The sequence below is a fragment of the Poecilia latipinna genome, unplaced genomic scaffold (assembly GCF_001443285.1).
Source record: "Poecilia latipinna isolate Pla-1442-1.1 unplaced genomic scaffold, P_latipinna-1.0 Scaffold2208, whole genome shotgun sequence".
NCBI classification, from domain to species: Eukaryota; Metazoa; Chordata; class Actinopteri; order Cyprinodontiformes; family Poeciliidae; genus Poecilia; species Poecilia latipinna.
In genome coordinates, this window is record NW_015114824.1 from 36,639 (window position 1) to 50,670 (window position 14,032).

Consider the following 14,032-nt stretch of genomic DNA (forward strand, 5'->3'; position numbering starts at 1 on the left):
CAAACCCCATTTTTTTCTTTTTTTCAACCCTCCAGGTCTTTTTTTTTTTTTTTTTTTTTTTTTTTGTTCATTCATTCAGGTACGGACAACCACTTAGCCACTGCTCATGCAGGACACTCAATCAACATTCCCAGCCCGCCACCCTCGTCCAATCAGAGGGCAGGGATGCATTCGCCGCCTCCCCGACGGGCCGCAGTCAGAGAGTTCAGCGGCACCTATGAGAGCCTGCCAGCCCGCTCTGTTCAGGTGAGACAAAGACAGTTCATGACTCACTGAACTAAACTTTTTAACTGGTTTGCTTTCCTTAGGGCTCCACACTCTGTTTATAGTGTTTAAGATTTTTGTCTAACTTTTATTGAGATTTATAGCTGAGAATAGGAAACTAAGGCTAAAAATTACACAATCTCTTCAAAAATAGACAATTCCAGATTGGAAAAACGTTGCTTGGTATGATGAGTTCATAAATCAGCAGATTTTAGGGTCAAATGTCACCGTACACCTTGAAAGCATGACTCCACCCCAAAATTTATCCAAGCACTTAAAAAAAATTTTAAAAAATACATCAAATCGTTTTTTGGTAATAAGTTGATTGTTGGTGTCTGGAAAATGAGTCGTTTCAAAAACTTCCCAGTTACCTGGCAACCCAAGCAGAGCTTTAGCCCTGTTACTTAGCAACCGAAGCAGAGTTCCAGCATGTTTGGTCAGACGAGTGTTTTGTCGTTGACTTACCTTCCAGAAACCACTTGCTGCATTCTTGTTAGTTGCGCTGGAGGCTCTACTTCTGTTTTTCAAACATGTAATTGCACATCTCCTTGCAGCCGTTTTCTTGTGCGATTGTAAATGTTGAGTAGCCAGCAGCAGCTTATTTGGATTTAAAGTGACAAGAGGCCCTAAAGCAACTCAAAATAGGCATAACTGATCAGTGAATGCTGTCTAGCTTTATTCTTAATTTATGTGACTTTTAAAAAAAATTATATTGAAGGGAGTTTATAGGGGAACACATTTCATTGGCCAGTTTTCTTTTTCTAAGCAGTTATTTCAGTTTTCAATGCATTAAGAGCAGAAATATTCTAAAATGTGTACTGTTACATATTATCATGCCTCTGCCATCATTCCTTACACACACACACTCTCTCTCTCACTTTCACACACACGCACACACACACACACACAGTTAATAATGTTCATTCATTAAAACACAATATTTTCTGTCTTTTTATTTTCTGTGTCTTTTCACTAATGTAATGTACTGTACCATGTATTTTGAACTCTGATGTAAATTAAATTTATTTCAAAAACAAACACTTATATATTTTTACATTCGTCCAGGTGTCGGAGTCCTGTGTGGTTGAGTGCCCCAGCATTCAGATCACCACCATTTCCCCGGAGGATGACCCGGCGCCGCCCGTCCCCAGCTACTGGGACCTGGGCAGCGGCGGCGGCGGCTGGGATAGAGAGCGCCTCTACCTCCCCCTCCTGGACCCTTTCTCCTACCGTGACCGCTTCCCCGGCTCCCTCAGCCCCAGCCCCGCCTCCAGCCCGTCGTCCCGCGGCTGGCTCAGCCCCGCATCCAGCTGCGACTCCCTGCTGGTGGAGGAAGAGGAGCTCAACGAGGGCAATGTCGGTTTCGGACTCTCCCCGTCCTCCAGGCCCACTTCCCCAGGAGGAAAGAAGCGCAGGAACTCTCCTCTGGCGTCTCCCTGCATCTCACGGAGGAGCAGCTACTCAGAGGACCTGCAGGGATGCAACCTGGAGGGCGGAGAGTCCGCCTCGCAGTCGCAGGTGCTGCCCGGCAGCTGTGAACTCAACATCCCGCAGAAAACCAGGAAGACGTCCCTGGAGCAGGTGGAAGTTCGGTTGTTTTACGAGAAAACAATTAGCCGTATTTCCATTAGCCATAAAATTGTGCAAATTGAAAGTATGAAAATAAATTTGCTTTATGCAAACATGTCAATTTCGAAATAACATGTTTTGTACTAAAACGGTTTTGCTCTAAAGATATAGAAAAAAAGAGGAATAAAGTTCCACCAAAAAAAGTCAGAAATTTTTCTTTAGATCAATCTTACACATTTTTTTCAAGCTCAGGGAAGCTTGAAAAGTCAAAAATTTCCCTGAAAAAAATCTGAAATTAATCTCAAACTTTTTTGAGAAAAGTATCAAAAGTTGAACATTTTTCACTTTTAAAGCTCAGAAATTTCCTGTTTTTCTTTGAGAGAATTTCTGAGGTTGATCTAAAAATGTCTAATTTTTTCTAGCAAATTTTTGATTTTTCAAATTCAGACTTCCTTGTTTTTTCTAGTAATTTTCTGAGATTAATCTCAAAATTTCTGAGCTTTTTGGCAGAAATTCACTCCTCCCTTAATTTCCTTCCTAAACACAGTGGTCCTAATATGCCACAGTAAGCAACTGGGTTTCCATTTAATGATCAATTGCACAAATTACAACAGAAACACGCCAATTAAAAAACAAAAAAAACTCCCTGTGAGTTTTAAAAGTCAAGAAATTTGCTAGAAAAAATTCTGAAATATTTGTGGCTCAAACTCTGATTGGCTGGTAAATGAAGAGAGCTGAAATATGAATTTATCTCATGTCACTGTAAATCCTGCCCTTATTTTTAATGACATATTGTGTAAACAAACTTAATCGTGTTTGATTTTAATTTATTTAATGGAAACACCATAATTGCTTTTTTACATTAGCAGAATATAAACCAAGATATTTGTAGTGTAAATGCAGCCAATAACAGCAGCTGTTAAACAGAGACGTGTTTCGCTGCAGTTGTCTCCCAGAGAAGTGGACCAGGAACCGGGTCTGGGCCGAAGCTCCCCCTGTCCGCTGCCGGAGACCCAGCAGCCCAGGAGAGAGCCCCCGTCTCTGGGAATGGACTACCTCCCAGTTCCCCCTGCCCTGGCCTGGGGCAGAACCAGAGCCAGCGCCCACAGTCCTCTCTTCAGGCAGGAACACATTTTATATAAAAACCAGAGTGAGGGGTTCTGATGTCCTCTGTTCAAACTGAAAAACAACCAAAAGACACTTGAGAAGTGTGCCCACCCTGTATCAGCGTAGAGTTTCCAGAATTATTAAAATCTGATCTCAAATAGTCAAAATCAAACCATAAATCCTGCGCCGCTGCCCTGGAAAGGTCGCCAGTCCATCAGAGGGCAACAAAGAAACAAACAATCATGTACACGTTCTCACTCTTAAAGCTGCAGTACACAAGTTTTAGAGGTGCACAGATTGCAGATTTCTGCCCGATCTCTTAAAAACCTCACTTGAAGATTCAGATTTTTGGCCAATAGCATTTTTTTTGTCTGAAATGACGCTAAATGACCTGGTGGGCCAGTCTGTCAGTCAAACCTCTCAACCTTTTACTTAACAACTACTTACATTTACTCACTTGCATTTACTTGAGTAACTTTTTGGGAAAAAAATTACTTTTAGGAGTATTTTTACAACACTGTACTTTTTACTTTTTTTACTTGAGTAACTTTTTGGGAAAAATTTACTTCGACTCTTACTTGAGTAAAATTTCTGGATTTTCTACCCACTGAGTGAAAAATAAACATGTTTTAGCCAAAAATTCACCAGACACGGACACACATGTGCAGTTTTTGTTAAAGTTTCAGAAGTTTTTTATTGAAAGAAACTAATTTGGAAATAAAGTTGTTTTGCCTGATTTTATTTATTTTGTTACTGATATGAATTATTGTCATTTTTGTCCTTAAAATACCAAGATTTCCACTTAACTTTACATTTTGGTCCATCTGTTTATGTCATTTTTAAGTATTAAGTGATTGATAATTTGATCTCACTACTTGAGTAGACGTTTTTACCAAAACCAAAAATTTCTTGGATGTCTACTTTTTACTTTTACTTGAGTAAAAATATGTTAAAGTATGTAATCAGTGCACCCCTAGTAACTTTTATTTTAAAAAAAAGTGCGACAGTTCAAGACAAAAGATTGAGCTCCTGTGCATTCTCCCAGTACTCCCAGTTCTAACTGCAGATGTACACCACTCAGTCAGAAACAACCAGTGCTAATTTAAATCTTTTTAGTAGCTTTATATCTCACACTGGGTGCTGTTATCTATGTTTTTCTCAGCTGTAAAACATTAATCTTCTGTCCTTTAGGTCTAATGCTTTGCCTCCACTTGACTGGCCGCTCCCGTCCCAGTTTGACCAGTTTGAGCTGCGCATCGAGGTGCAACCCCGGCCGCACCATCGAGCCCATTACGAGACGGAGGGCAGCAGAGGCGCCGTCAAAGCCGCACCAACTGGACATCCTGTTGTCAAGGTGCGACCGACGTTTCTCACTCTGCAGGAAATACATCTAACTGGGATTTTACTCCAGATTTGTTTTATTTAAACCAGAAGGGTCCAAACGAAAGTTCAAAGAACTCAAGTAATTTTCTTCTATTAAATGCAGTAATTCATGTGGCTTTATTATTTTATCTGCTCAAATAATAAAGTGATTATTTACCTTAATAAAGTAAATAGTTAAATTAACTTTAAATTTCATATATAATTTATTAAAATTAGTTTACTTTATTAAATCTTATAAAGTACATTTAATAAATTTACTTTATTAAATGTGATAAATTATATTTATCTTATGTACAATTATTTACTTTAAATAAAAGACATTTGAATATTGTAAAAGGTCTTTAGATGCAAAAAACTTACGTTTTAGCATCTAAAATTTTGTTTATATTTTTTAGAATTTAAAAATATATTTTTATATATTCATATTTTTTATAAATTGCAAAAAATAGTTGTTTTTGCATTTTTTTAAGATTCAAAAATCTATTTTTCATCTAAAACTTCGACTTTTTATTTTATATATATATATATATATATATATATATATAATTTTTTTTTTACATTTTTCATATTTTCAGATATTTGTGTTCCCCAAAATGTTCCCCAAGTCAAATTTTTTGCATCTAAAAAAGGTTTTTAAGATGCAAATCATAAAAATAGTCTGAGTTTGTAATCCTATAATTATACAAAATAATAATTAATTCAAACTTTAGACTTTGAACGAATAAGAATCTTATTACCAAACATTTCCTTCTTCTTGTAAATTTAGGATTTTATTTGCCACCAAAATTTGTAAATTAAAATAAATGAAAAATCATTATATTTGCTTTAAACTGTGGCAGGGGGCCACACAGAATTATCCAGAGGACCGTAAATGGCCCCCAGGCCGCACTTTGGCCACCCCCTTAAGCAGAACTTAAATTTTTTCCGGTGTTTTTGTGATAATGAAGCAAAGTCACATGTGTGTCTCCTGCTGCTCTCGTCACAGCGTGGTTTGTTTCTGTGTCCAGCTGTGCGGATACGCAGAGAGGAAGCCGCTGTCGCTGCAGGTCTTCGTCGGGACGGCTGACGACCGCTCGATCAGGCCTCATCCTTTCTACCAGATACACAGGTACAGACCAGCGTCAGCGTAGTTAACTACAACCAAACAAATGACTAAAACTGAAATAAACATTTTTTTATTAGCTGAAATAAACAAAAACAGTGTTTGATGGAGAAAAACTATAACTAACTGGAACTATATCATGTATTTATAAAACTAACACATACTGAAGTTATATTATGTTTTATGAATCCATATATTAGATGTGAAATAGATTTTTCCCCCCCACACTAGAAGTTTATAACACCACTGAAGCTGGGAGAAAACGGCAAATACAATTTGTTGTTCAACAATAATTAAATCTATTTTTTGAAAATGGTATTCATTAACATAATCACAATAATTAATAAAAATGAACCAAGGTATGAAAAACTATAACTAATAAAAACTAAGCTAAGCCTAAACAATAAAACTATATTCAACTACTAAAAACTAGCAAACGCACTCTAAAAACTAACTGAGTTTGACAAACAAAGAGTCACAATGAAATGAAACTAAACTATGATGAAAAACCCAAAACTATCTTAACCCTGGTGCAGAGAGAACAAATTTATCTCCATGCTTCTTTTTCAATTAATTAAATCTAAACCTCCTCACAAGATGCATCATCTGACTGCAGCTTTAAATGCAGCGTAACGAATCGCTTTCTGCCGCCAGGAAATATCTCCTTCCATTTTCTCTCAGCTCTAAATACAAACATCAGACTAAAAAATAAAATAATAAAAAATATCAGGATGAATTCAGGACATCACAGCTACTATTCAAGCTCATTTGAGATTTTTTTAAAACGTCTAAGTAGGACAAGCACTGGTTGTTTTTAATAACAGTATACTTACTGTTTAGTTGGATTACAAATATTTAGAAAGCCAGAATAAACATGTGAACAGTAATGAAGTACCTGAGGCTTTGCTGCAGAAATAATGTAATTTATGATCATTTATGGATCCTGGCGTTAAAGTGATGAAGAAGAAATTTACTTTTTAACGAATATGTGATACTACACGTTTACATCACATTTTATCTGACTTTTATGTCATGGACGTCAGACATCTGTCATAATTCTGGTGCATGTTAGTCTAGAAATGTTACAGGAAAATATACATTCAACTACAATGAAAGATTAACTTATTTTATATGTCTTTAAAAGGTATTTTGGTCTAATTTCTAGTGAAAATATATTAGTAGATTTGGAAAAAGACAAAACTAACTTACAAGTAACTTTTCAGCAAGATAAAGGAGCTTGTTTTAAGTCAATTAATCTTTAATATTGATGAAAAACGTCTTGTTCCAATGGCAAATAATTTCACTTTTATCAAGACATTTTGACTATGTTATAGGTTAAATAATCTGCCAGTGGAATCAGCACTAATTGACTTAAAACGAGCTCCTATATCATTATGAAAAGTTACTTGGAAGTTAGTTTTGTCTTATTTCAAGTGTACTAAGATATTTGCACTAGAAACTAGACCAAAAATACTTGGTGAAATATGTATTTTAGCAGTGATGTCATTTAGTTTAAAGGCAATTCTACCAAAGACTAAATAAGATTCATGTAAACTTCTGAATTTACAGCTTTTGTTTGATCATGGGTTCTACTTTGCGAGATGTTTAAGACAAATTTTTGGAAATTTCACTGGCAGATTATAACATGAGAAAATTGCCCTGTTATAAGTGAAATAATTTGTCTATGAAACTAGTATGTTTTTAAATAATAAATATTAATGAATTATTGACTTCAAACAAGCTCTTTTATCTTGCTGAAAAGTTATTTGTAAGTTAGTTTTGTTTTATTTCAAGCGAAATAACATATTTGTGCTAAAAACAAGACCAAAAATGTCTTGTCTCGTAAAATGTTGTGTTTTTGCAGTGATTTTCCCCCTCTAACATGTAAAAAAAGAGTATTTTCATTTGTTTTGTTGATATTTGTCAAATGAATGTTCAAAGGGAAACAGATAATTGAAATATCTTGGGTAAGGTGATGTACCCGACATTCTTTGGACTTTTTGGACTCTTAATTTTAAATGTTTCTCATTGTGTAGGGTGACCGGGAAGATGGTCGGAACCGCCAGCCATGAAAGCGTCCAGGCAGGCACCAAACTGTTGGACATCCCGCTCAACCCAGAGAACAACATGACCGCCCTGTGAGTACGAATTGAAGCGTTTAAATCTGGTTTGTGTTGCTGTTTCAAATCTTTTAGCCCACTTCATGTTGTCAGGCAGGTTATGTTTAAGATTTCTTTATTCTTCATGTCTGTCAGCAGTGGTGCACATTGATAACTAAAAGGTTAGTTGCTCAAACCCAAAAGCACTAATAATTAGCATTAGTTATGCTAAAGCTAAAGTGCTTTTCCAGTATGGTATTTAGCAGAAGCTAAAGCTAATACCCAACTCACCAACTGTTACAACAGTATATTCCCCTAAACAGGATAAAATCTGTTATTGCATGTCTACCTGCACAGAAAGTGATTCTTTGGAACAGATTTTTCACTTCTGGTTTCAGTTTTTAGTTGTTGAGTTTTGCTAACTGTTGCTAATTTTACCTAACTGAACACAGGAGCAGGCCTTCGGTCAGAGAGCATATTGGTAGATTTTAAACTGTTTACTACATCTTTAATACAGAATAAATGTCTGCAATGCACCACAAGTGGACAATGTCAGGAGAAGAGAAGGAACTACAGTACTGCATACAACCACTTCAAAATAAGAGCATGAATATGAACATCTAACTACTTAACCAAAACTTCAACACAGATGCTGAACTTTATTCAAATGAAAGCTTCTAAAACAGCCATGTACAGTATCACTTCAGAGTTTAGAGGAAAAAACAGTTACATAGGGGAACCAAGTGCGTTAAGTGTTTTCACGGTTAGCTAAGGCGCTAGATGAAAAATTAGCTACGGTATTAGCATATTAGCTGAAGCGTGCCCACCACTATCTGTCAGAAACCAAGCCCAGATGAAAAACTGAAATTAAGCTAAGCTTTTCAAATGAAATCTGGTTAATCAAAGCTAATTTATTGTTTAATAAGGGTGCAATTACTTTTCCATGTAGGGCTAAGTTGTTTTGGACAGACTTTTCTTCTCACTTCAAATTTAAAACTGCATTTAGCTTCTGAGACTTAAAAAAATATTTATATCTGCCTTGATTTGCTCAAATTTAGCAAAATTTTAGTGCCTGATTTTTGTGTTACTGCTCAACATTTAGACTTAATCTGCTGCTTCTGAGTTTTTTTAACTTATATCTTTCTCTAAAGAGTACAGTCAAAGAATATTTCTGCATTTCTGTTAAGATATTCCAAAACCTCAATTGTCCACATTTGAAGAAAGATGATTGTAAAAGTTTAAATCCTATTTTTTCTCTTATGTCTGAATTTCCTTACCTATAAAAGAAGTTAAAATTGTCTTTTTTAAATTTCTTTGTTTTATTTTTTCAATTTATGTGAAGATGCTGTCAAGATATTTTTATCATGATGAAAATAAACATAAGATCGTTTATGAAGGATTGAAGTTTCTTCTACTTCAGAAAACATTTAACAACTTTGTTTTTCAGCATCGACTGCGCTGGAATTCTGAAACTGAGAAACTCCGACATCGAGCTGCGAAAAGGCGAAACGGACGTCGGGAGGAAAAACACTCGCGTGCGTCTGGTGTTTCGTACTCACCTCCCTGTAGCGCCCCCTGTGGGCCCTCCTGGGCGCGTCCTGGCTCTGCAGGTCGCCTCTTTGCCTATTGAATGCTGTAAGACGCTGCACAAAATTCAACTGAATTTAAAACTTTGTTGTAATTCAACAAGAGGCCAACGTTTGTCCGTTTGCCGCTTCAGCTCAGCGGTCGGCCCAGGAGCTTCCTGTCATCGAGTCCGTCAGCGTCACGTCCTGCTCGGTGGAGGGAGGCGAGGAGCTGCTGCTGAGCGGTACCAACTTCCTGCCGATCTCCAGAGTCCTCTTCATGGAGAGAGGCACCGGTATGAGTTTGACACCAACCCAAAATTACGTAGAGTCAGAAAACATTATGAAATAAAATTAAATAAATAAGCAAATACACCCTGGCCTATTTTGTACACAGTCAAATGTTAAGCTAGCCTTAAATAAGGTAATCACATAACTTAAATTTTTGTCGTGGCTGGACTATTTAATCTCAAATATTCAATGTAGATTTTTTTTTTCTTGTCGGACTTTTCTGTCAGGCAAAAGTTTCAGTCGCACCCAGACATCTTCATTACGTTCTGCGACTCAAGCTTATTGAGGCTACCGCTAATTAGCTGCTAATCCTTAGCTAGCTGGCTAGGTGTAGATTATCACTTTGCACACCTCTGTTGCTATCCTGTACGATGCTACGTGCAATTTGAGCTAAAAAGCTTGGCACTTCAGCTATACAAAATATGCTATTTTCCTTTCTTTCTTCCCTTTTTTCTTTTTTTTTCTTTTATTGTAAAGCAGGTGTTCAATTTAATTTATAGTGGTTATAGAAATATCTTTAAAAGTGTTTGTGAAACCTGCAGAAGCCCTGAAATCATTTATTTAAAGTTCTCAATAATTATAATTTCTGCAATTATTGTATATTCCTCATCATTCAGGATTTGATGTCACTCAATCTGAATGTGACACTTGGTGTTTGATCTCATTGGTAGATATATCTGGATATCAATATGCATAGTAATGATGCAATGCTACTTTATGTTTCTGAAAAAATCAATCTTAGTTTTTGGTTTTTTAATTAAATAATAACTGGAGGGAATATAACTTTCGACAAACCATTTAAAAGTACTCCTACTTCTGCTATGAAGTAGGAGTACTTCATAGCAGTACTCCTACTCCTTCATAGCAGTACTCCTACTCCATAGCAGTACTCCTACTCCTAAAAGTAGGAGTTTAAAAGTACTCCTACTTCTGCTATGAAGTTATTTTTTAGATGTCTATTATTATATTTTGGATTTATTACAATTGTACTATTGTTTACATTTATATTTGTAAGAACCCCTCAAAAACGAGATGCTACATTTAAAAGTTTATCCATGAAACAAATATAAAAAAAAACAATATTCTTTACCTTTGGCATTAAAGCATATTTTTCTGTGAATTTATGATCCCAAAAATGTGGATTTAATATTTTATTCTAAAGACAGACTAAAATTATTACTTGCTGTATTTGTTGGTGTTAAGAGTACAGATATACTCAGTGAGATGTTTATTGGATTAAAAATCTTTATGTTTCAGGCCTCTAAGTTATTTTTGTTGTTTTTTCATCAATGCCAAACTTTTTAAATGTATTTTACCAAATATAAAGTTTCTCTTTGCTCTGGCACATCAGATGGGAAACTACAGTGGGAGGAGGAGGCGCATGTTGACCGGGACAACAGCAACGAGGTAATTTTACGACTCTCATTCAGTTTAAATGTCTGTTGATGATCCACCCAGGGAATACTTTTATATTTATGTCGTTATAGATTTGAATATAAGCAACAGAAATGTGGATACATTAAATAAAAGACAATCTGATACCATCAGGTTTGCCATCTTGATTGCTAGCTTGCAACATTTTGCGGAAAAATCGCAGACTGGGTGGTGAATTCAGGACTTTCTTGCTCCAAGGCAGCAATGCCACCACTTTACACCACTTTGCAGTGCATAAATAGTGATAAATTGACCCAGTAATTATTGCAATAAATGATAATATTGTTGTTTTGTGATTATTTTCAAATAGTATATTGATAATGGCTTTATAATGCAAGTTCCAGACCAATAATCTTTAGTTTTGTGACAAAAACACTGGAACTGGAAAATATTTTATATATCCAAATTAAAAAATCGACAACCAAAACAATAAATAAAATGAAAATAGAAACCAAATACAACCATAACCAGATTGATTATAATGTCTGTATAAACAAAATTCCCCTAAAAATAATAATCGTCAGTATGAAAATTGTTGTGCTATTATTTGTGGTTTACATGGTATATCATCAAACTTCTGACTTTTGGGTGTTTTGGTGGTTTTTAATATGAATTACCTTGAGAGAATTTGGACAAAGCTTAAAAGTGTCTCCAAAACATTTTTAATAAAACACTAACACGATTTGTGTGCATTATTTCTAATAAAGTGCAAGAAACTTTAATTTGAGAACTAATAAATAAATAAATAATGAGGTCGAATTGAGAAACTACAATGCAAAAATAAATTAAAATATCAAGAGGGAATCTGACACTAAAGCATTGATCTGATACTGATACTGATCTGGTATCGATATTATTGGTAATCTGTGTCGATCCGCCCACATTTTGCAGAAAATCCACACCACATGTCATTTTTAACAGCGAGTGTAAATGCATTCTTTACTGGTTCAGTTCTTCATGTGCCCATACTGGCTTTTAGCAGCAAATTTGTGTCTGAAACAATAGTTTAACTATTAAGCAGTAGGTAGAAAAGCATGAAATCAGATCCATAAAACTAAATCACAGCACAGCCTCAGTGGTTGAGACTCTGCCAACATGGAGTCTAATGTGCCAGATTAGCCTGTTAAAATCGTTCTTTTGTTTGCTGAAAGTGCCACATCTGTAGGAACTAAATGGATAAAAAAGGCAAAACTATTAACAAAATGTTGTTTAAAAATTAGTCACTCGCATTTCAGTCCATTCTTTTCCCTCTAATGGAAATGTACCAAGAAGACAGGAAGGATGTGCTTATGTCCAAAAATGTTTATACTTTTATGATATTTAGTTAGATTTTAATTATAGACACTCAAGATTGATTTATATATTTGTATAGATACACTTAACTCCAGTTTATTCAGTGTGTGTAAATATCTGTTTTCAGGTATATACATACATGCATACACAGCTGAAACCAGATATTTACATACACTGAATAAACTGAAGGTAAGTGTATACAAATGTAGGTCAACTTTTGAATTTGTGGAAACTTTCAAGAAAATATCTCTGAAAGAAATTCTCAAAAAATTTTAAAATTAGCAAATAGAAATAACTTTGGTAATTCTAAATAAGCTAAAATAAAAAAAGTTTGGTTTAATTTAATTTCAGACAGCAAGAAAAAAATGTCTGTGTCTTTTTATCTAGCGAATGTAAATATCTGGTTTCAACTGTCTTCAGGCTTTAATCTTACACTTTAAAACTTTCATTCAATATGTTTAAGGTTTATTCTCTGTATTAGTTATATATTTGAACAGCGTATCATAATGCGTAGCTACATATGTATGTATTTGTTGCTGCAGTGTTTGCTGTGTGTGAGGGTTCCTGCCTACAGCGACCTCTCTGTCAGTCGGCCCGTGTCCGTCAGTCTGTACGTCTCCAACGGGAAGAGGAAGCGCAGCAGCACGCACTGCTTCAAGTACCTTCCTGGTGAGCGTCTCGCGGCTTTATTACCTCATCACTTCATTAACGCTCCTGATGTTTGCAGGTAGAGACGCACTGACCGATATTCATATCGGTGACAATATGTCCGATCAATAAGGGCCGATCTATTCAGTCTAATTCCACGCTTTGTCCTCCTTTTTGTGTTACATTTAGAATTCGTAATTGCATTTGAGTGAAGGTTCGTTGCAGTTTGTTTTTTCAGTCTCGGTTTATTTATTATTTATCTTACATTGGCTGTTATACTCCTAATTACACTGTCAGCTGTTTTTTTCTGCTGTACAATGGCTGCTGGAATAGATAAGTGTTTGTTTTTCACTTTATATGCAGAAACCACTTATTGTATTATTGTTGGTTGTCCAGAATGCCCCACTTCTGCTTTTCAAAGATGTATGGTTGTGTAATTGTGTATCTGTTTGCATCCATTTTCACATGCAAGTCTAAATTTTGAGTTGGTGGGCGTGGCCAGCAGTTTATTTCAATTTAAAGTGACAGGAACCCCTAAAACAGCTCAAAATAGGCAGAAATTACCAATCTAAAATCTCGTTATCTAAGAATTAGTTTGTGGATAAAATGTGATGAACATCTTTTGTATGGACAGAGGCCTTTACAGAGACTTATTTTCAAGTCTGGACAAGTGAGAAAAACTGAAAATTTTGTATGGGAAAAAAGTCTGAGTGTTCATATTTAGTTTTCTAAGATGGAAAAATCTAGTTTTCGACTTTTTTACTTGATGATCTTTATTTTAAGTCATATCAAAACTTTATTTTTTTCTCCATCTGATGAATCTTGTTTGTTCTTGAGTCGCACTCACTCAAACATCACGCCACTTCCTTTCTGGCCTCCAGATCCTTTTACATCTACTTGAATCAATTGATCAATTGATCAATTGATTAGAAAAATCTGTTTTAAATTTAGAATGAACCAGCCCAGATATCTCCAATTGTTAAAGATGTTTCCTGATTTAAATTTGTCCAGATGCTGGCAGGAAATGTCTGGAGTTTTAAAGTGGGATATTTGTAGGAACGCTGCCTTCTGCTTAATGTGTGCTGGCAAGACAGAATTAGGTCTTTTTCTATGGTTGATTTACTTTGTTAAAAGTTATTGGAATATTAAAATGTATTTAAAAAGTTGCTGCAGGAATGGTTAGGAGTGCAAAGTAATGCTAATTTAATAACAATAATAATAATAATATATATATATATATATATATATATATATATATATATATATATATATATATA

The 14,032-nt window shown here is 35.3% G+C and overlaps 1 protein-coding gene across 1 annotated transcript in view; it reads left to right on the forward strand.

The window, feature by feature from the left end:
* nfatc4 (nuclear factor of activated T cells 4) overlaps positions 1–14,032 on the forward strand; it is a 37,424-nt gene that overhangs the window by 19,945 nt on the left and 3,447 nt on the right. Inside the window, exons 2-11 of the mRNA XM_015017921.1 lie at positions 80–246; positions 1,330–1,845; positions 2,779–2,954; positions 4,132–4,294; positions 5,331–5,431; positions 7,462–7,563; positions 8,972–9,159; positions 9,245–9,385; positions 10,732–10,787; positions 12,650–12,776. Of these exons, the coding sequence (XP_014873407.1) occupies positions 80–246; positions 1,330–1,845; positions 2,779–2,954; positions 4,132–4,294; positions 5,331–5,431; positions 7,462–7,563; positions 8,972–9,159; positions 9,245–9,385; positions 10,732–10,787; positions 12,650–12,776 (1,737 nt within the window). The remainder of the gene's footprint in view (positions 1–79; positions 247–1,329; positions 1,846–2,778; positions 2,955–4,131; positions 4,295–5,330; positions 5,432–7,461; positions 7,564–8,971; positions 9,160–9,244; positions 9,386–10,731; positions 10,788–12,649; positions 12,777–14,032) is intronic.